Source organism: Paroedura picta, chromosome 6 (assembly GCF_049243985.1).
Source record: "Paroedura picta isolate Pp20150507F chromosome 6, Ppicta_v3.0, whole genome shotgun sequence".
NCBI classification, from domain to species: domain Eukaryota; kingdom Metazoa; phylum Chordata; class Lepidosauria; order Squamata; family Gekkonidae; genus Paroedura; species Paroedura picta.
The window spans coordinates 2,043,692-2,066,723 of NC_135374.1; the positions used below are offsets into that span (position 1 = coordinate 2,043,692).

Consider the following 23,032-nt stretch of genomic DNA (forward strand, 5'->3'; position numbering starts at 1 on the left):
GGTCACCTTGAAGACCAACCGAGTTTAATTCTGGGTGGAAGCTTTTGTGGGCAGGCAGGCTGCTTTGGAACTGAGGAATCTGGTGCAAGGTTGTGGGAATTGGGAATTCAGGGGGGTGCAACATGCCTAGGAGAGCACCTGCTCAGAAGGTCCTTGATCCTATGTCCAGCCTCTCCACCTTAAGGGCGTGGGCCAGCCGGTCGTGGAGAAGGCCTTTGCAGAGCAGCTGCCAATCAGAGGAGAAAGAGCAGATGGGGGGGGACTGACCCTGCCGCAGGCTCTCCAGTGGTTTCTGAGGACTGGGGGTTCCCAGGGAAGGAAAAGCCAGAGTTCTGAGGCAAATTAGGGATGCACAGAGCAGACCCCGACAATCATAATGCTTCCTTTGGCGTTCTTTGCCCAAGCAGAATTCTCCTAAATGTCATTCAGGATGCACATCCAGATTCAAGGTAACGCTGCTCCTTTTCCGCCCTCATCTCCCGTCACCCTTCAGGGAGGGATCGTGGCTCAGCAGCTGCCTGGCTTGTAGAAAGTCCCAGGGTCAATCCCTGGCAGCATCTCCAGTTAAAAGGATGGGAAGGACCCTGAGATCCTGGAGAAACTTGAGGAGGGGCTGGGGCTCAGTGGCAGAGCCTCCGCTTGGCAGGCAGGAGGGCCCAGCCTCAGTCCCCGGCATCTCCAGTTAAAGGGAAGCAGTAAGCACCTGATTTGGAAGGCCTCAGCCAGAGCCCCTGCAGAGCCCCTGCTTGGCATGCAGGAGGTCCCCGGTTCAATCCCCGGCAGCATCTCCAGGTGACAGTTGGTGACATGACAGACCCCTGCCTGAGAGGCCCTGCACAGCCACTGTCCGTCCGAGCACGCAAGACTGACCTTGATGGACTGAGCCAGTAGAAAGCAGGTGTTATGTTCACAGTAAGAATGGCAGAAGCCCCTTTTAGGGGCGGGGATGTGGCTCAGTGGAAGAGCCTCTGCTTTGTACGCAGAAGGCCCTAGCATTTCCAGTTAGGAGAAGAGCAGGGTTCTCTAGCCTACTTTTTGTCTGCCTTAAGGAGACTCAAGGCCGCTTATAATCACCTTCCCTTCCTTTCCTCACAACAGACCCCTTGAGAGGTGGGTGGGGCTGAGAGACCTGGAGAGGACTGTGACTGGCCCCAGGGCACCCAACTGTCAGCACGTGGAGGAGGAGCGGGGAACCAAACCCAGTTCTCTGGATTAAAGCCAGCTTGGTGTAGTAGTTAAGAGCAGAGTAGCAGTCTCTACTCTGGTGAGCCAGGTTTGATTCCCCACGCCTCTTCCACATGCAGCCAGCTGGGGGACCTTGAGCTAATCACAGTCCTGATAGTTCTGTTCTCACAGAGCAGTCATGTCAGAGCTGTCTCAGCCCCACCTACCAAACAGGGTGGCAATTGGAAGGCGCTTTGAGATTCCTTCGAGCCGTGAAAAGTGGGGTATAAAAACAAGCTCTTCTTCTCCTGAACTCTGCTGCTCATAACCACAGCACTACCCTGGTTAAAGGACCTGGCAGGAGGGGATGTGGGAGCCTGGGGGGCTGCGGGCACTCTGAGTGGGCCGTGCCAGCTGTGGTGGGCTGGTGCTCCAATTCCTCAGGAGGCAGCTGGGTGCGTTCCTGTGTTCACCGCCCTCCCTGCTCCTTCTCTCCTCAGGGATGCCGTCCTCAAGCAGAAGCGGGTGGAGTGCAACGGCCTGCCGGCGGCTGAGCTCCAGGGCAAGCCCATGGTCGGCTTGGCAGCCCCGTTGACTCCAGACAAGCAAGGTAGGCACATCTCCAGGCAAAGAGAGAGTGACTGGCCCAAAAGCACCCAAGAAAGCTGACCAAGTAGGGAAGGGATTTGAACCTGGCTCTCCTGAGTCCTAGTGGAACTGGCTCTCCAGAGGTCCATGGACTACAATCCCCATGAGCCCCTGCCAGCAGGGATCATGGGAACTGTAGTCCATGGACATCTGGAGAGCCACAGTTTGGGCACCCCTGCTCTGAGCAATATGCCAAATGGAGAGTCAACCCTCCATGTTTTTGGGGGGCCTCTGCCTACCCCCCCCAGCACACACCCAGTCCCCTCTCCCCTCCATGTTGCCTGGAGCCCAAAGAGAAGAGATCCCTCCCCCCCCCCCCCCCCGCTTATGAGCTCCCTGTGCCATGGAACGGTCACGGTTTCAGTGGAAAGAGAAAGACCATCTTCCCTCACCAGCACCACATGCCTTCTCCGTACCAATCGACTTCTGAAAAACGAACAGGTATGTCTGCAGAGTTTAAGCACGCAAAGGTGCCGAGCACTGGCCGCTTAAAGAATGAATGGCACTATTGAAAATAGACACAACTTGGTGAAGAGAGGGAAGCGAGGTAGTCCTAACAGTCTAACTGACTGTGTGTTCTTCTGGAGGGAAGCAGGGAGAGAGCGTGCTCAAGCGAGCAGGAATTCTCTGACGGAGCTAATAACAGTAGCAGATTATTTGAATAATAATAATTATTATTATTATTTGAAAAATACCAGGAAGTTCCTAATCTGAATATGCAGGTGACACATCTTACCTGACGCCCCCTGCAGGAGAGTCTTCATATGCAGTTGAATCATGCATGCCACAGATTTTGCATACTCCAGCCTGGTATGGGGATGGCTATTAGGAACTGAGAAGGACCTGCTTCCCCATCTGGGGCTGGCTCAGCTCACTTGCCAAGGTACCAGAAGTTGCCCTCCAGCCCCCTGGCCCCTGCCTAGCTCCTCCTGCTCACTCAGGTTATCTCCCCACAGCAACTCCGTCCACCCCACCCCTCCTCACCCCCAGGCTGGCTTCCTGGCTGACAAAGCTCTCTTCCTTTCGCAGTCTTGATCATCCCGCTGGTGGACAAGGACGCCGGGGCCGTGGTTTGCGTCATCCTGGTGAGTGAGCCCCCGGGATCTGAGGCTGGGGGAGAGGGGAAGGTGGCTGGGGGGGGGGTTGGAAGAGTGGGAGGGTCAGCAGCATGCTCTGCAAGGGATAAGTCTGCGTATCTTGGTGTCTGAGTCCAGGGGAACCTTGAAGAGTAACACAGTTTGACGCAAGGGTTACGCTTCCATGTGCAGGAACCCTGGAATGGACGGGTTCAGTCTCTGCATAGCTTTCACACACACTAAATAAGACAATTCCAAAGTAGTAGTTTAATCAGAGGAGATCAGCAGTGGAATCAACTTAGAATGGGCTTCCTCAGGAGATGGGGAGCTCCCCCTCACTGGCCGTCTTCAAGCAGCGGCTGGACCGATCCTTCTCCTGGATGCTGGAGGCTGATCCTGCACTGAGCAGGAGGTGGACTAGATGGCCTTCATGGACGCTTCCCACTCTGGGATTCTAGGAGTCTAGTTCAGCAGGGGAAGGGGCTGCCTAAGGAGGTGGGGAGCTCCCCCTCACTGGCCGTCTCCAAGCAGCGGCTGGACAGATCCTTCTCCTGGATGCTGGAGGCTGATCCTGCACTGAGCAGGGGGTGGGACTAGATGGCCTGTATGGCCCCTTCCCACTCTAGGAGTCCAGTTCAGCAGTGGAATTGGCTGCCTCAGGAGGTGGGGAGCTCCCCCTCATTGGCCGTCTTCAAGCAGCGGCTGGACAGATCCTTCTCCTGGATGATGGAGGCGGACCCTGCACTGAGCAGGGGGTGGGACTAGATGGCCTGCATGGCCCCTTCCCACTCTGGGATTCTAGGAGTCTAGTTCAGCAGTGGAAGGGGCTGCCTCAGGAGGTGGGGAGCTCCCCCTCACTGGCTGTCTTCAAGCAGTGGCTGGACAGATCCTTCTCCTGGATGCTTGAGGCTGATCCTGCACTGAGCAGGGGGTGGGACTAGATGGCCTGTATGGCCCCTTCCCACTCCAGGATTCTATGAGTCTAGTTCAGCAGTGGAAGGGGCTGCCTCAGGAGGTAGGGAGCTCCCCCTCACTGGGGGTCTTCAAGCAGCGGCTGGAGAGATCCTTCTCCTGGATGCTGGAGGCTGATCCTGCACTGAGCAGGGGGTGGACTAGATGGCCTGCATGGCCCCTTCCCACTCTAGGATTCTAGGAGTCTAGTTCAGCAGTGGAAGGGGCTGCCTCAGGAGGTAGGGAGCTCCCCGTCACTGGGGGTCTCCAAGCAGTGGCTGGACAGATCTTTCTCCTGGATGCTGGAGGCTGACCCTGCCCTGAGCAGGGGGTGGGACTGGATGGCCTGCATGGCCCCTTCCCACTCCAGGATTCTATGAGTCTAGTTCAGCAGTGGAAGGGGCTGCCTAAGGAGGTGGGGAGCTCCCCCTCACTGGCCCTCTTCAAGCAGTGGCTGGACAGATCTTTCTCCTGGATGCTGGAGGCTGATCCTGCACTGAGCAGGGGGTGGGACTAGATGGCCTGCATGGCCCCTTCCCACTCTAGGATTCTAGGAGTCTAGTTCAGCAGTGGAAGGGGCTGCCTCAGGAGGTAGGGAGCTCCCCCTCACTGGGGGTCTTCAAGCAGCGGCTGGAGAGATCCTTCTCCTGGATGCTGGAGGCTGACCCTGCTCTGAGCAGGGGGTGGGACTGGATGGCCTGCATGGCCCCTTCCCACTCTAGGATTCTAGGAGTCTAGTTCAGCAGTGGAAGGGGCTGCCTCAGGAGGTAGGGAGCTCCCCCTCACTGGCCGTCTTCAAGCAGCGGCTGGAGAGATCCTTCTCCTGGATGCTGGAGGCTGATCCTGCACTGAGCAGGGGGTGGGACTGGATGGCCTTCATGGCCCCTTCCCACTCTAGGATTCTAGGAGTCCAGTTCAGCCATGGAATGGGCTGCCTGAGGAGGTAGGCTTCATGGTGGACCTTCCAGAAAATGATAAGTTTGGGCATATATTAGGGATTTGTGGATTGCTGTCATTTTCTCATAGAACCATGTTTGAGTCCAGGGGTACCTTGACGACCAAGGAAGTTTTATTTTGTGTATAATCTTTCATGTGGATGCACACTTCTGTACCTGAGGTCCTCACATGAAAGCCCAGCCCTGGACTCAGACTTTGTATTGCTGCAGGAGGCCTACATGGTGGCCCCTCCCCATTCTGCCCCCCCCCCCGCTCTTTTGTGATAATGAGGCATTTCGAACATCAGATAACGAAATGGGGTGTGTGTGGGGGGGTGTTGAAACTTTTTGCAGGTTTTAAGGGAGGGAGAAATCTAGCGAATGAGGGTGGGCCAGGAGCGGCTTCCTCAAGGCCCTTCTTCCCCCGTCCCTTTATGCTCATTACAAATAGAGGCTGGATCCCTTAGAGGCTGGGCACAGGAAACTCCCTTATATTAGCACAGACCACTTGGACTCTCCAGGTCAGTATTAGCTGCTCAGACTGGTAGCTGCAGTCTAGGGTCTCAGGCCAAGGTCTTTCCCGTCCCCTCCCGGCTAGTCTTTTTAACTGGAGATGCCAGAGATTGAACCTGGGACCTCCTGCAGGCCAAGCAGAGGCTCTGCCACTGAGCCAGGGTCTCAGGCCAAGGTCTTTCCCATCCCTCCTGCCTGGTCCTTTTAACTGGAGATGCCGGGGATTGAACCTGGGACCTTCTGTCTGCCAAGCAGAGGCTCTGCCACTGAGCCAGGGTCTCAGGCCAAGGTCTTTCCCATCCCTCCTGCCTGGTCCTTTTAACTGGAGATGCCGGGGATTGAACCTGGGACCTTCTGCCTGCCAAGCAGAGGCTCTGCCACTGAGCCAGGGTCTCAGGCCAAGGTCTTTCCCATCCCTCCTGCCTGGTCCTTTTAACTGGAGATGCCGGGGATTGAACCTGGGACCTTCTGTCTGCCAAGCAGAGGCTCTGCCACTGAGCCAGGGTCTCAGGCCAAGGTCTTTCCCATCCCTCCTGCCTGGTCCTTTTAACTGGAGATGCCAGAGATTGAACCTGGGACCTTCTGTCTGCCAAGCAGAGGCTCTGCCACTGAGCCAGGGTCTCAGGCCAAGGTCTTTCCCATCCCTCCTGCCTGGTCCTTTTAACTGGAGATGCCAGGGATTGAACCTGGGACCTTCTGCAGGCCAAGCAGAGGCTCTGCCACTGAGCCAGGGTCTCAGGCCAAGGTCTTTCCCCTCCCCTCCTGCCTGGACCTTTCAACTGGAGATGCTGGGGATTGAACCTGGGACCTTCTGCAGGCCAAGCAAAGGCTCTGCCACTGAGCCAGGGTCTCAGGTCAAGGTCTTTCCCATCCCTCCTGCCTGGTCCTTTCAACTGGAGATGCCGGGGATTGAACCTGGGACCTTCTGCAGGCCAAGCAGAGGCTCTGCCACTGAACTATGGCCCCACTTCATGTTCTTCAGGGTCTCACACAGAGGTCTTTCCCATCACCTGCTGCCTGTTCCTTTCTTCTGGTGGAACGAGCTCCCAGAGGAGTTCAGGGTCCTGGTGGAACTTGAAGGGTTCCGCAGGTCCTGCAAAAAGGAGCACTTCCGCCAGGCATTTGGTTGAGGTCGACCTGAACCAATCACTTTCCATTCCCCCCCCCCCCCGAGTCTATGAAACTACCGCCAATTTGTCCTACGCACGGGGCCGTCAGTAAGCATTTACTTATTGTTCTCCCCAATGTTCTATTGTTCATAATGTTGTTATTGTTATGACTGTATCATTATGAACTGAGTTATTTGTAGTGTTCCTCTTTGATGTAAAACACCCTGAGCCCAGGGAAATGCTGACTGCCCCTTTGGGTGCTGAATTTCTTCCGGGCCACACTGGCCAAGGATTCTGGGATTTTCTTTGGGGGGGGTCATCATCTGGGCATGGAATTGGAATTGAGATAGGTAGTTGTGTGTCCTGCAGAGTGCAGGGGGTTGGACTAGATGACCCAGGAGGTCCCTTCCAACTCTAGGATTCCATGATCCTAAATTCTGTCTAAACATCCGGAAGAAGTTCCTGACAGTCAGAGTGGTTCCTCAGTGGAACAGGCTTCCTCGGGAGGTGGTGGGTTCTCCACCTTTGGAGATTTTTAAGCAGGGGCTGGAGAGCCATCTGACGGAGAGGCTGATTCTGCGAAGGCTCAAGGGGGTGGCAGGTGACCGTGGAGGAGCGAGAGGGTTGTGAATGTCCTGCACAGTGCAGGGGGTTGGACTAGATGACCCAGGAGGTCCCTTCCAACTCTAGGATTCTGTGATTCTGAATTCCGTCTAAACATCTGGAAGAAGTTCCTGACACGTCTTCCAAAGGGGATGCTTTCTCCGGGGGAACTGATCTCTGTCCCCTGGAGATCAGTTGCATTCCCAGGAAATCTTAGCCCACAACCCTGAGGTCGACATCCCTAGCATGCAAGCCAGACTCATGGACAATGTGAATGCACAGTTCATTTGGGTTTTTAAGGCAGAACCATGTCTCTGCAAATGCTCCTTCTCCCTCCCTGGATCGGCATTATACCGACTGCAGAGTGCAAGGCTGAAGGCTGTGTGGTTGTCCCTCCCCCCCCCCCGTTCCCCCTGCATCTCCTGACACACCAGTTTCCCAAGTGCCAATTAAGTTTCCTTATTAGGGTCCCAGACATCGGCAGGCCGAGCTGGAGCAGGGTTCCTGCGAAACTTTTATTAGCACAACCTTTCGGCAGAATCGCAGAGGTGAGTGGCAAGGTGAGCCGGCTCGGCAGCTGCTCGGCTCATTTGGCCGCGGCTGGAAAGGTTGCCGCACCGACATCAGGGAACGCGGCGCCCGCCGAGCAGCCGGCGAGATAAGTGCTTAACTGGATTAACGAGAGATGCGCTCGCACCAGAGAGGCGAGATTCTTGCCAGTGCTTATTAAAAGGGAATTAAGATGATTAACAGGCCCTAGCCTTTCTGGCACATGCACGGGGAGGAGGCCAGACGCACACAAACACCTGCACGGCAGGCCTGTTTACGGACACCTCTCGTGGAGGCACTTATCTTTCCGGGCGCGGCGCAGGAAGACTGTGTCTGTGACACCTTGGGAGGGTTCAGACGGGGAGGCCTCGTAGGACTGTGAAGCGTCTCGCCGGCAGGTTGGACAAGTTCACGGCGAAATAAAACAAACAGGGGAGCAAAACCGGAATACAAATCATTTGCCCCCTTCCCTCCTGCAGGAGGGATCAGAAACCACGGGAGGAGAAGACTCCTTCTGCAGTGTCTCCGTCTCTGTTAAAAATGAGTCTCCCCGCCCCACCCCGTCCTCCCCACAGGAAGTACACCAATCTCTGCCAAGCAGGGGACTCACTTCAGAAAGAAGGGGACGATGTTTAATTCGGCCCCCGATGCCTTTTCTCTGGCAAACTTCAGGATGTTCTTTTTTTTGTTGTTGTTGAGCCGGTATGGTGTAGCGGTTAAGAGCAGCAGTGCTAATTTGGAGAAACAGCTTTGATTCCCCACTCTTCCTCCCCATGCAGCCAGCTGGGTGACCTAGAGCTAGTCACAGTTCTGTTAAAGCAGTCCTGGAGAGCCAGTTTGGTGTAGTGGTTAGGAGTGCGGACTTCTAATCTGGCAAGCCGGGTTTGATTCTGCGCTCCCCCACATGCAGCCAGCTGGGTGACCTTGGGCTAGTCACAGCACTGATAAAACTGTTCTGATTGAGCAGTTCTCTCAGAGCTCTCTCAACCTCGCCTACATCACAGGGGGTCTGTGGTGGGGAGAGGAATGGGAAGGCGACTGTAAGCCGCTTTGAGCCTCCTTCGGGTAGGAAAAAGCGGCATATAAGGCCCAACTCTTCTTCTTCTTCTTCTTCTTGATTGCTCTTTGGGGTAGGACACTATGCAACCTATTTTTTTACAAATTGGGAGACGAGGCTGAAAGACAGCCCAAACAGGGTTGCCAGGACTGTTTGGAAAATACCTGGTGTCTTTGGGGTGGGGAACTGGGAGGGGGCAGGATTTGGGGCAGGGAGGGACCTCAGTAGAGTCCCCCTTCCAAAGCAGCCATTTTCTCCAGGGGAATTGATCTCTTTACTCTGAAGATGAGCTATAATTCCAGGAGATCCCCAAACCCAAACTGGCATCCCTAACCCAAATAATCCCAGTGATGAAACTCTCTGGGCATCGGAGCCCAGATGTCATGGTTCCAAGATAAATGAGCTGGAAATTAATCATATTGCTGTGGGCAGGACAGAAAAAGAGGTGTGAACTGTGTAAATTGTTCCTTGGCGGTCCCTTTGTCGCATTGTGTGTGTCAGGATTGCACCCAATGAGAGACTAGGTAGGGAGAGAGGGGGTGTTTCCACCCTGACTGCATAGAATCATAGAATCATAGAGTTGGAAGGGACCTCATGGGTCATCTAGTCCAACCTCCTGCACTATGGAGGACACTCACATCTTATGATGTCATTTCCAGGAGAAACCTGGAAGTGGTGTCATCATGTCAGCAAGACTCTCTAGGAGTCGTCAGAAACTCTGTGGTTTTTGCTTGACTCATAGAGGTTGGGATGAATTGTGACTCCATACCAACACAGTGTTGTGATCATCATGCTGTTTTCTGGATGCCAACTGCTGGTGTGTCGTAGAATGTCTATAAACATTCCAACTGATAGGGAAGTAGATTAGACACACAACATTGGCATGCGTGTTTCATAGCTCCTACAACTGAAAAACTTTTCTTAGGAAAAGCTTCATATAGGGGTAAAGGGTCAGAAGGTAGGGCATAAGAGTTTGAAAAACGGAGGAGAGAGTCTGGGAAGGGAGGTTCAGAGGAAAGATTTGGGAAAATCTGGAGGCATTTGCCATTCGATGCTTTTGTGAAGGATCAACTTCTTTTGTTCCCAGCTGATTTAGAAGGGTAGTTTCCAGGACCAATTTCCCCGTGGCTGTTTGCAAGAGTCTCAATCCAGTGCTCTGTTCCTTTTGGGCGGGGAGGAGAGGGAGTTGGCTGTGTTGGAGCACTGAGCCAGTCCCTTGCAGAAGAAGAAGAAGAAGAAGAAGAAGAAGAAGAAGAAGAAGAAGAAGAAGAAGAAGAAGAAGAGTTGGTTCTTATATGCCGCTTTTCCCTACCCGAAGGAGGCTCAAAGCGGCTTACAGTCGCCTTCCCATTCCTCTCCCCACAACAGACACCCTGTGGGGTGGGTGAGGCTGAGAGAGCCCTGAGATTCCTGCCCGGTCAGAACAGTTTTATCAGTGCTGTGGCGAGCCCAAGGTCACCCAGCTGGCTGCATGTGGGGGAGTGCAGAATCATACCCAGCATGCCAGATTAGAAGTCCGCACTCCTAACCACTACACCAAACTCTAAGAGGAGAGCGTCAATTAACGGAGGCGGATGGTGGAGGCTCTTTGCACGAAGCAACAAGACGAGAAACAGAACTCAAACGGAGATCGCCGTGGGGAGATTGTGATGGCAATCAGCCAGTCTTTAAAAAAAAAAATGTTTTTCTGTGTTTTCAGATTTTAATATTCAAGCTCAGGGAAATCATCGGGGTGGAAACAATGAAAAGGAATACAAATAATAAAATGTATGCAAAACATATACCGCCTGCCTCTTGGAGAGGCCCGTTGTTCAGCGGGAGAAGACCCGCTTTGTGTGGAGAAGATCCCTGGCTCAATGTTTTCAAAGCCTGCAGCGAGGAAAGAAAGCGCAGCACTGGGGGCTCAGGGGTAGAGGAGCTGCTCAGAGATGCGAGGAGGTCCCTGACTCGGTCCCTGAGTCTGCTGATTAAGAAGGATCCCTGGGAGCTGGAGTTGAGAAACGAGCTCTCTCAGGACCCCGCAGGGCGGCTGACAGGCAGCAGAGGGAGGGAACAATGGTCCAATGCATTCTGATGAACGGAGGCCTGTCTCTTCCAGGTCCCACTTGGTGGCTGTGGAGGGATGGAAGGAATTCTGCAGAGAGTGATTAAAAGATGCCTGAGGATGTTGGGATGTTGTCCGCATGAATAAAGAGCTTGGAAAAGGGATGCACAGAGGGAAAGTCTATGAATAGCTTGTAACCACAGTAACTGAGGGGAGCCTCCATGTTCAGAGGCACTAAACCTCTGAATCCCAGAACTAAAAGGCAACAACAAGGAAGGCCTTGTCCCAGAGGAACTGGCCGGCCACTATGTGAGGCAGGAGACTGGACTGGAGGGACCCTCCCTGGCCTGACCCAGCAGGGCTCTTCTGAGGGTCTTCTCAGGGGAAGGCCTCGGCCTCTCTGCCCTGTGGCTGGCCCTGCAGAGGAACTGGCTGGCCCCTGGGTGAGACGGGAGGCTGGACTGGAGGGACCGTCCCTGGTCTGGCCCAGCAGGGCTCTTCTGAGGGTCTTCTCAGGGGAAGGCCTCGGCCTCTCTGCCCTGTGGCTGGCCCTGCAGAGGAACTGGCTGGCCCCTGGGTGAGACGGGAGGCTGGACTGGAGGGACCCTCCCTGGCCTGACCCAGCAGGGCTCTTCTGAGGGTCTTCTCAGGGGAAGGCCTCGGCCTCTCTGCCCTGTGGCTGGCCCTGCAGAGGAACTGGCTGGCCCCTGGGTGAGACGGGAGGCTGGACTGGAGGGACCCTCCCTGGCCTGACCCAGCAGGGCTCTTCTGAGGGTCTTCTCAGGGGAAGGCCTCGGCCTCTCTGCCCTGTGGCTGGCCCTGCAGAGGAACTGGCTGGCCCCTGGGTGAGACGGGAGGCTGGACTGGAGGGACCCTCCCTGGTCTGACCCAGCAGGGATCTTCTGAGGGTCTTTTCAGGGGAATTCCTCGGCCTCCCTGCCCTGTGGCTGGCCCTGCAGAGGAACTGGCTGGCCCCTGGGTGAGACGGGAGGCTGGACTGGAGGGACCCTCCCTGGCCTGACCCAGCAGGGATCTTCTGAGGGTCTTCTCAGGGGAAGGCCTCGGCCTCTCTGCCCTGTGGCTGGCCCTGCAGAGGAACTGGCTGGCCCCTGGGTGAGACGGGAGGCTGGACTGGAGGGACCCTCCCTGGCCTGACCCAGCAGGGATCTTCTGAGGGTCTTTTCAGGGGAATTCCTCGGCCTCCCTGCCCTGTGGCTGGCCCTGCAGAGGAACTGGCTGGCCCCTGGGTGAGACGGGAGGCTGGACTGGAGGGACCCTCCCTGGCCTGACCCAGCAGGGATCTTCTGAGGGTCTTCTCAGGGGAAGGCCTCGGCCTCTCTGCCCTGTGGCTGGCCCTGCAGAGGAACTGGCTGGCCCCTGGGTGAGACGGGAGGCTGGACTGGAGGGACCCTCCCTGGCCTGACCCAGCAGGGATCTTCTGAGGGTCTTTTCAGGGGAATTCCTCGGCCTCCCTGCCCTGTGGCTGGCCCTGCAGAGGAACTGGCTGGCCCCTGGGTGAGACGGGAGGCTGGACTGGAGGGACCCTCCCTGGCCTGACCCAGCAGGGATCTTCTGAGGGTCCTCTCAGCGGAAGGCCTCGGCCTCTCTGCCCTGTGGCTGGCCCTGCAGAGGAACTGGCTGGCCCCTGGGTGAGACGGGAGGCTGGACTGGAGGGACCCTCCCTGGCCTGACCCAGCAGGGCTCTTCTGAGGGTCTTCTCAGGGGAAGGCCTCGGCCTCTCTGCCCTGTGGCTGGCCCTGCAGAGGAACTGGCTGGCCCCTGGGTGAGACGGGAGGCTGGACTGGAGGGACCGTCCCTGGTCTGGCCCAGCAGGGCTCTTCTGAGGGTCTTCTCAGGGGAAGGCCTCGGCCTCTCTGCCCTGTGGCTGGCCCTGCAGAGGAACTGGCTGGCCCCTGGGTGAGACGGGAGGCTGGACTGGAGGGACCCTCCCTGGCCTGACCCAGCTCTTCTGAGGGTCTTCTCAGGGGAAGGCCTCGGCCTCTCTGCCCTGTGGCTGGCCCTGCAGAGGAACTGGCTGGCCCCTGGGTGAGACGGGAGGCTGGACTGGAGGGACCCTCCCTGGCCTGACCCAGCAGGGCTCTTCTGAGGGTCTTCTCAGGGGAAGGCCTCGGCCTCTCTGCCCTGTGGCTGGCCCTGCAGAGGAACTGGCTGGCCCCTGGGTGAGACGGGAGGCTGGACTGGAGGGACCCTCCCTGGCCTGACCCAGCAGGGCTCTTCTGAGGGTCTTCTCAGGGGAAGGCCTCGGCCTCCCTGCCCTGTGGCTGGCCCTGCAGAGGAACTGGCTGGCCCCTGGGTGAGACGGGAGGCTGGACTGGAGGGACCCTCCCTGGCCTGACCCAGCAGGGCTCTTCTGAGGGTCTTCTCAGGGGAAGGCCTCGGCCTCCCTGCCCTGTGGCTGGCCCTGCAGAGGAACTGGCTGGCCCCTGGGTGAGACGGGAGGCTGGACTGGAGGGACCCTCCCTGGCCTGACCCAGCAGGGCTCTTCTGAGGGTCTTCTCAGGGGAAGGCCTCGGCCTCTCTGCCCTGTGGCTGGCCCTGCAGAGGAACTGGCTGGCCCCTGGGTGAGACGGGAGGCTGGACTGGAGGGACCCTCCCTGGCCTGACCCAGCAGGGCTCTTCTGAGGGTCTTCTCAGGGGAAGGCCTCGGCCTCTCTGCCCTGTGGCTGGCCCTGCAGAGGAACTGGCTGGCCCTTGATACACTGGATAACAGGGATTACAGTTCATAATAAAATCTTCGATTTGGCCCTTTGATTTCATCTTGGATTAGCCTCCAGGTGGGGCCTGGAGATCTTCAGAAAGTATAACTGATCTCCAAACTAGAGAAAATAAGTTGATCTGGAGAAAATGATTGCTCTGGAGGGTGAGTTTTTTGGTGTTTTACCCTGTTGTGCTCTCTCTCCCCTCCTCAAACCCCACCATTCCCAAACCCCACCCCCAAAATCTCCAGGGATTTCCCAACCTTGCACTGGTAACCGCAGGATCAAAACATCCACAGAGTGGGGCCTGTCCAGATTGCAGCTTAAAGTGTTGCAGCTCAGGGAACCCCCAGCATCTGTTTTGCAAAACAATCTTTTTTTTTTTAATAAGGGGCACCCCCCCCCGTTGAATATGTTAGCCATAGCCACATGTGCACAAAGATCGCAAAAAACAAAACAAACCCACACACCATCAGAACTTGGTCTGCATATTGGGTTGCCGTAGCAACCCAAAATGGCACACGAAGGGGAAGAGAGCCAGTTGAAGGGAAGGCTGAGGCCTGGAGTCAAGGGAGGGAGAGTGAACCAGTGTTGAAAGCAAAGCTGAATTCAGGACCGGGGGATATCGGAGATGGGAGAAATAAGATTTCCCCTTCCTTTTGTGTCCTTGTGTGTCCTCCCTCTGGCATAATATAGACATATAAATGTGGATGGACACAGTAAGATACAGGAATATTCATATCCACCACTATGTTACCATTAACCTTAAAAGTTTAAGTTTGGTTTGGGTTTTATCTATTTCCCATCAGCAACAGTAAAATAAAGAGAGGAACGGTGAGGCTTGTGAGGCGTCCTGCCTGCTTCTAATGTTGCATGCCCTGAAAAAATATTCTCAGGACTAATCCAGACATCAGTTGAGCACATTAATGCGAATCAGATCCCACTGTATCTTCAGGGATGCCCCGGCGAGAGAGACCATCATCCATTTGACACTGTTACGATGATGAACAAGCAAACAATCCACTGTTTGAAATATGGGCCAATAATTGTGTTCTTCCAGCCAACTGGGAGAACAAACTTTTCTCTGGCAGTTGTCAGGATATAAAAGAGAGAGTGATGGATTTTTCAGCCCTCCGGAACTGCAGAGATAAAATACGACTCCCATCTTCCCTCCACAACGGAGGGACGTTAAGTGGGGAATGCACACTATGTGCTACATAATTTATGCCTTCTAAAGGGATTCTTGGTCTGATCTGGCCTGTATTTGGGCAGGACAGGGTTGGCAAGAGAGGATCTATGGAGGAAGCTGGATCTAGCCGGGTCGGCATTGCTGATTCCGTTAGACCTTACAGCAGCGTTTGACCGGCCCCAGACTCTTAGAACACTTATGGACCAATCACGAGCCTCCATTAAGGGCCAAATGCGTGTCTTAGTGGGAGCCTCAAAAGTATATATAAGTTCCACAGTTCCAATTGTTGTTCAGTATTTCTGGTTCCAGCGATGTTGTTGGTTGTTGGAGCTGAGTGTCTATGTCTTACCTAACTCAGGGCACTGTGCCATTTTCCAGATCTGAAAGGGTTCCTGGGAGCCACCATTTGCGACGTTGGAGATCATAGAATCATAGAATCATAGAGTTGGAAGGGGCCATACAGGCCATCTAGTCAAACCCCCTGCTCAACGCAGGATTAGCCCTAAGCATCCTAAATCATGGGAGCCATTCTTCTCCCCCTATTTGAAATTGTCCTCTTCCTGTTTTTTTTTTTTTATTGGCTCATTTAGGTTTTCTCAGTTCTTCAGAGAACAGTTGGTTTCCCCCTCTCTCTTATCTCACTCTGTCTAGTTTATAAAGTTTGTTCTATTCCTTAATAAACCAACTTCATTCCTAAGTAAATTGTGCTATACTTTACTGCATATTTACACTCTGCCAAAAGTTAGCAATACAGCAGAACAAGTCCAGAGGCACCTATAAAACCAACAAATTATTTACATAACACATTTTGACCATTTGGCATGCTTCCGTACAACAGCCCTGTAAATTTGAATCTTCACGTTATCTTTTACTAGGACCGACTACAATGACCGTAAGGAGTCAGCAAGTATTCAAAGCATGCTCGCAAATTTGTTTTGTGACATTACGATTCTCCTCATAAAAAGTTGTGCTTTTGGGGAGAGGGTGGTGTTTCTCACCAGCTGCTGTAAAAGAGCTAGATTTGAGTGTGGCATCCAGTAATATTTTCATGGTGTTAGCTTTCAAGAGTCAAAGCTCCCTTCCACAGATACAAGCCAGAATGGAGAACCCTGGTATGCTGCCCTAGCTGGCCACACCCAGTGGCAGGAGGTGCCTGGGCTACAGAGTATAGCCGGAGTCCACACCAGAGCAAAGTCAAAGTCCAGTCCGAGTCGTTAGGAATCAAAGCAAGCAGAGTTAAGGGCGAGGCAAAAGTAGTTAAGGGAAAGCCAATGTTAGAGTCCAGATAAGCATATATTCAACAAAGCCAGTCCAATTACCAGGTGCATAGTCAAAAGCCGTTTGCCAGGAGTCAGGGAAGCTGATGGAAGTCAGAAATTCACAGACCAAGGGATCCAAGCCAGACAAAAGGGTTTTTGCCTAGATTGCACCCACGCCAAAGAGCTGCTGCTATCTCTCCTAAAAGCAGCCCAGCTAATTGGCTGCACCTGGGGGAGGACTCACTCATCCTCCCCAGAAGCTATCCCAGCTGGGCCCCATTTACTTTGACAGCATGCCAAAGAGCTGCTGCTGTCTCTCCTAAAAGCAGCCCAGCTAATTGGCTGCACCTGGGGGAGGACTCACTCATCCTCCCCAGAAGCTATCCCAGCTGGGCCCCATTTACTTTGACAGCATGCCTGCAGCCTCTGGCTCCTTCTGCGTTCAGCAAACACCACCCTTCTGCTTTGTCTACGTCGTTCAGGCAAGCTGTCAGGGCTGGAATGCATCTGCGGCTGCACCAAAGATGCCTCTTGGGTAAGGTGACCAGATTGTCCCACTTTTGGAGGGACATCTGGGGGGGGTACCTGGCAAATTGTACTTATGTTGAAATTAAAATATATATATTACAATACTACTTTTGCGTTCTATTAAACTTTTTGTTGCTCCATATAGACCAATTTTTTAATCAAGACCCCCCCCCACGGTCAATGGTGTCCCGCTTTACCAATTTAAAAACCTGGTCACCTTACTCTTGAGAAGAGCCTGGCTTTGTGCTGCTTTCCCCTGCTGCACATTCAGAGACCCCTCTCTCTTCTGCCAGAACTGGCTGAGCTGCAGGCCCTGGTTGCTGTGGCAACTCCTGGGAGATGGGAGGTGGCAGCAGAGGCATGACACCTGGGTCCTTATATCTCACTCAAAAGGATGTTTTCAAGTGGGTCGCTGACTTGATTTGAAGTAGCACAAGAAAAGCAGAGTCCAGTAGCACCTTTAAGACCTACAAAGATTTATTCAAGGTGTGAGCTTTCATAGCTTTTCACTTGCAGGGATGTTTTCATGCTTGGGTGGAGACGGATGGGGCCAGCAACAAATAGTAAAGTGACAGCTGCTAATCACTAACATGGACAGTTTTATTTCTGCTACATGTTTTTGTGAACTACAACTGAATTCCAGGGGACTGATTGGCTGTTTTAGCAAAGATTATCATATGGCTAAATTTGGATGTTGTGACACAGTTTACTAATTTAACAGAATTCACTTTTGCTTTATATTCCCACTGTTATGATGATAGTTCATAGTCTAAGAGTGCATCCCACTCGAAAGCTCACGCCTTGAATAAATCTTGGTTGGTCTTAAAGGTGCCTGGCTGGACTCTGGTTCAGAAGGGTATTGTAAAGAAAGGAGTCGCGATGCAAAGGTATAGTGCAAAATGTAACCAACTTGGTTAGGAAAAGGACGAAATGCTCATAGGTGAAAAATTCCCATCTGCATTAGGATAATTTCAGCGGGTAGCCATGCTGGTCTTCAGTAAAAGAGCAAGATTGGGGTCCATAAGCACCTTAGGAGACCACCAAGATCTTAAAGGTATAAGCTTCTGAGAATCAGAACCTCGGGCTCTCGAAAGCTCACACCCCGATATTCTTGCTGGTCTTGAAGGTGTTACTGGGCTTAAATCGAGCTACTCTATGGCAGATCAACATGGCTGCCCACCTTAAACTCCTATAAAGGTGGTCTGTGGTCTCCCCTTTGGAGACATTCATTGACCACTGACCATAATTCTTTGGGTCTGCCTTTTGCTTGGACCCCTTTGTCACCGTGGAGAAAGAGCTTAGAACAGCAGCTGCTGGGAGCTGGCCACCGAGACCTTGAGGCAAGGGCTTTAGGAGCCGGTGTATTATCCGTCTCTCACTCCGGAATCTCATTATCCTTATCTTCAGTTAAAGGTAGTTACTGTCCAGGCTTTCTCCGCATCCGGCTCATTTGTCTCTCTCCTGGAGGGATGCTCATCTCCCTCAGGGCCAGAGGCCAACTCAACGAGGGCCGCTAAGCAGAACGTTAGCCTTGAGAGAGAACTCGCGGACGTCAGGGGGCCCCGCACTGAGGAATGACTCAGCGTTCTGGGGACGCAGCCCCCCCCCGAGATATTCCAGGGAGGGGTCCCTATAGATGAACAAAGGCAGATGCCTAATTGTTGGTTAATTGGCTTCCGTGGGACTGTGGAGGCAACTGAGAACAAACGTGGGCCAAGCCTAAGATACCTACAAGTTGCATGTGAAAGAGTTTGCTTTCCTTTCAGAAGAACAAAATCCAGGGTTTGTCTGGCAATCCATGCCGGGAGAAGTGTTGCTTAGAAAGCTGGAGCCTGATAGCTCTGGTTTGAATCCAGTAGCACCTGAGTGATTGACAAGATTTAGGGGGCATAAGCATTGGGACTTTTGGACTAGTCTCCGTCCTAGGTCTCTGCAGAAAAATTAGTGCTACAGAGTAACAGAGCGATTTGAAAGTATGTAGTTACTAGTTACCCTTGTGGATGAGGTACGGATCCAGACTCATGGCGCTTTGAGGTTTAAAAGATATAATCTTTACTGGAAAGTATATACATGAAAATATATCATATTTATCTATTTCAGTCTCCTTAGTGTAGCATAGTACAAAAATTTAAAAGATAGTTACAAAGAAAACATATTGCAAGCCCCTATGGTTGGCTCAAGCAGGCTACATGCCTACACACCAGCAGATGGAAAGAGCTCAGAGCTTAATGGAGTCTGCTATGCCTTGCTTTAGCAAGGGAAGCAAACTCTGAGTTTCTTCTTCCTGAACAAAGAGGAACTGGGTAGGAGCCCACCTTAAATACAGGTATCCTCAGGACATGTGCTTGGGGTTTTTCCATTGCAACCTCACATGTGACCACTTGATGCCACTAGGGAGCACAGAGCTACGGTTCAGCTGCTTAAACAGTTTAACAACAGCCCCTCAAGGCTGACTTCACCAAATTACTTGCTGCTTGTAATTCCAGCAATGCGCTTTTGACAATCAATGCTTACTTCATCAGATACCCATTTTCAGAACATTGATTCACAAAAGTTCACACCCTGAAAATATTGATCTCTGAGGTGCTACTGGACTCGAATGTAGTTCTTCTATGGGAAACCAACTGTGCTACCCTGTGATTCCTCTAAGCATGTGAGTTTATCAAGATTGTTGGCTGGCTACAGTCACCCTAGGTTCACTTCACAATGCAGCAAGGTGAGATTGCTGGTGGCAGATTTTGGGAAGTGGCAGTCCTTGCTACCACAGCCTTATTACTCCACACACACACACAATTCAAGAAAAAGAGCAACAAATGTCCCTTCCTTCCTGGGAGTCCAGTCCTCTGCAAAGACAGCACAACAAACTGCTGCTTCAAAAAGGGAAAGTCTCTCTCCTCCCTACAACAGATGTGTGAGAGACCAGCTATTTTCAAAAGATCTCTCTGTAGTTGTTCTAGAAAGTATTGCTTTGCATTTTTGTTACAAGGTGCTTATTGACAGCTCCATAGCGACACCTAGCAGCAGGTTATGAACATTACAGAACGGCAAAGTACGAGGTGAATTAGAGAAAAGATAGCAGAGTGCAAGGGAGGTCAAGGGGGAAAAAACATAAGTTCCTTGGGGTACTAAAGCATTTGTCCCCCCAGGTGAAGTTTCTACTGGATTTATGGACTCCAGTTGGACTCCAGTTGGAAAATTGGCCTCAGAATGGTGCAAAAGATTACCACTATTTAACCACAACTACAGAAGGGTCCATAATGCACTGGTAGTTCTCTGTCCTGCTGGCATAGAAGTACATTATGCTTCAACCTCATTGTTGGAGACACAGTGGAAAATTACGCACACCATAGAGAAAATCTGTGTTTGAAACAGGGCAATTTTAAATGCAATAAACAAATTTGCTTGGTGTCTTTTTCTTAATTTTATTTTGCTTGTAGTGATACACAAAATGATCATTTCTGCCAAACAGCTTTAATTAGTTGTGGTTTTAGCAAAAAAAAATTTTTTTTTACAATATTTCACTGATAACAAAAGGCTTATAAGTGGCAATTCTAGTACAAAAATGCATTCATAATATAATCTTAGAACTTATAAAGCAGTCACCACAATAAAGAAGACTTAGTATGAATCAATAAGCACTAAAAAGTGCATTCAGTTTCCGACAAAACAAAAAAAACCCAATTTATATGAACTTCTCTTCATAAAGCCTTTTGTCACCAGTGAAGTATTATATAAAAAAATCTTAGGGGAACAGGCTTCCTCGGGAGGTGGTGGGTTCTCCATCTTTGGAGATTTTTCAACAGAGGCTGGAGAGCCAACTGATGGAGAGGCTGATTCTGTGAAGGCTCAAGGGGGTGGCAGGTGACAGTGGAGGAGCAATAGGGTTGTGAGTGTCCTGCATAGGGCAGGGGGTTGGACTAGATGACCCAGGAGGTGCCTTCCAACTCTAGGATTCTATGATTCTAAATTCCATTTCAACCTCCGGAAGAAGTTCCTGACAGTCAGAGTGGTTCCTCAGTGGAACAGGCTTCCTCGGGAGGTGGTGGGTTCTCCATCTTTGGAGGTTTTTAAGCAGAGGCTGGGGAGCCATCTGACGGAGAGGCTGGTTCTGTGAAGGTTCAAGGGGGTGGCAGGTGACAGTGGGTGAGCGAGAGGGTTGTGAGTGTCCTGCCTAGTGCAGGGGGTTGGGCTAGATGACCCAGGAGGCCCCTTCCAACTCTAGGATTCTATGATCCTGTTCTATGGTTCTAGTAAGACTCAGAAATCAGCAATAAATTCTAACAAATACCATTTGTTGTAAGTAAACAAACTTTTAAAGCTACTCAGATTCTAAGAGTGTTATGTTCTCTTATCTGAAAAAAGAGGCAACCATCACGAAAACTGTTCCCAATCCTGAAAAACAATCTTTACCACAAAGTTACAAAAAGAGAAAAGGCTCACCATCACACTCTCAAGCCCACATCCTATCATGGAGGCCAAGGACACCTGCAAACCTGTCCCAGTGGGGTTGGTGGCAGCGTCGAAAAGGAGATGGTTTCTGCAGTTGTGCTGCTTGTGGTGGGTTAGCCTGGACTGTTCAGCTACCTGTAGTCCCCTGGTCCAAAGGAGATGTTCTGTGTCCTCTTGGGCTTCTTTCACTCCGTTTCCTTGTCTTCCACAGGTGCACTGCAGCCCGCTTTCTGATGCCGATGAACGCCACCTGCATGCTTTAGAGAAACACGTGAGTGAAGCCCAAATCCCTGTGTTTGTGTCAGGGAGAAAGGACCTTGGCTATGCAGGGGCACAGACTGTCTCATGAATGTCAGTAAATTGGGGGGGAAGTCAGGTAACTAAGATCAGAATTGTGACCACCACCGCTTATATGTTATATGTCACTTTTGTTGATGTTAATTGGGGTTTTCATGGGGATTTTATTGTGTTTTAACTATTTATGTTGTAAACCGCCCTGAGACCTATTTGGAGAAGGGCGGTCTAAAAATTAAATAATAACAATAACAATAATAAATAACGCACCCTGAGCTAGCATGCCAGGACGGGCGAGGTATAAATAAAATAATTAAATAAATAAACCCCTGATGAATTTTGGGTCGTTTCTGACTTATGAACCAAAGTTTGCGAACTGAAGAGTTGCCCCGAACTTCCACAATATTCAGGCAGTTTATGGAGGTTCTTGAAGAGCAGAAAGCAAGGGTTGGGATGTTTCTAAGCCATTTGACCCCCTGCTCTTCACACAAAAAAAACAGCTGAGCGGCAAGGAGTAGATAGCAGTGTGTTAAACGGCTCTGAACCACTGAACCGCCTGCTTTCTGCTCCCCATCAAAAGCAGTGGAGAGCAGAAAGCAGGAGTCACAAACTGACATGAACTGGTTCAGTTTGCAAACCAATCTCCCCATCCGATTCAGTTAGTGCAACCTGTGCCCATCCCTGGTTTTGGGCCATCTCATGAGATTCATCTCTTCTTTTTAATTTTCACAAAGGTGGGATTTTCTGCATGAGTTCATCTTATAGGAGTTTTAGGGTGCTGGCATTATGGCCCTGGAATTTGGCTTCACTGCATGTGGTTCCCAGCTGGACGCCAAATAGTGGATGTATAAGCCTCAAGTCCAGTTAGCGCTTGTCCTAGTTCTCCTCGCAGTTTCAAACCCGCCTGTCCTGATGCTTCCATTCTGCAATATGCAATATGTTTCCCAGCAATGGCGTCGGCATACAGTGAAGTGGGGCAACTGCTGGATGTCCAAGCAGGGCTCACTGGCTAGCTCTTCACCCCCTATGCTCTGCCTAAGGAATGGGACGGATGTTCCTTTGGAAGGGGCTGGTTTGTTTGCGTGGAAGGGAGTCTCTCCTGCAAGGAATTCCTGGCTCTCAACATCTCTCATCATTCCATGCCTCTTGGATCAGGTTCAGGGTTTTCTGCATTCTGAGTTTCGCTGTTTCTGTTGCTTTGGGTAATGATGTCCCTTTTTCACACATGTTTTGTTCCCCAGTGTCGGTCGATTTGAAAGCATGCTGGTTTATATTGGTGTATCTCCATTCAGATTGAAGCTGCACGTTTTAGTGCCGGACGGAAAATGGTGCAATATCGAATCGACCTCTAGAGGCGCTCATGAGCATATGAAGCTGTCTGGTACTTAATCAGACCACAGGCCCATCAAAGCCAGAATGGCCTACTCAGACTGACAGTGGCTCTCCAGGGTCTCAGGCAGAGGTCTTTCACGTCACCTACCGCCTGCTACCTTTACAGCTAGAGATATCAGGGATTGAACCTGGGACGTTCTGCATGCCAAGCAACTGCTCTGTCACTGAGGCACAGTCCGTCCCCTAAAAAAAACCCAAAGCAGCATGAATACACAAGCACAGGGGTATGAGAATGTGGGAAACCCTCCAGCCCAGCATATTTTGGGGTGGAGGTGTTTTCCCTCCTTGGCTAGGTTGCTCTTCTCCATTTGTCAATGTGTGTTCTTGCAGATCCTAGTGGCCTACAAGCGCATCCAAGCCCTGCAGAAACGGCAGTCCTGGCCTCAAGTCATCCTGTCCACCAGCTCCTCACAGAACTCCTTCGCCAAAGCTGAGAAAACCTCCAAGAACAGCTACAGTGACCTGGACCGCAAGATCCTCCGGCTGTGTGGTAAGGAGCACATCAAAACAGACGGGGCAACTGGGATAGAATCATAGAATCATAGAGTTGGAAGG

At 52.1% G+C, this 23,032-nt stretch overlaps 1 protein-coding gene across 2 annotated transcripts in view; it reads left to right on the forward strand.

The window, feature by feature from the left end:
- The window catches only part of LOC143839309 (cGMP-dependent 3',5'-cyclic phosphodiesterase-like), a 343,019-nt gene that overhangs the window by 262,768 nt on the left and 57,219 nt on the right, over positions 1-23,032 (forward strand). For both annotated transcript variants that reach the window (XM_077341142.1, XM_077341143.1), the window contains 4 exons: positions 1,665-1,774; positions 2,842-2,897; positions 21,003-21,062; positions 22,808-22,967. In XM_077341142.1, the coding sequence (XP_077197257.1) occupies positions 1,665-1,774; positions 2,842-2,897; positions 21,003-21,062; positions 22,808-22,967 (386 nt within the window). The remainder of the gene's footprint in view (positions 1-1,664; positions 1,775-2,841; positions 2,898-21,002; positions 21,063-22,807; positions 22,968-23,032) is intronic.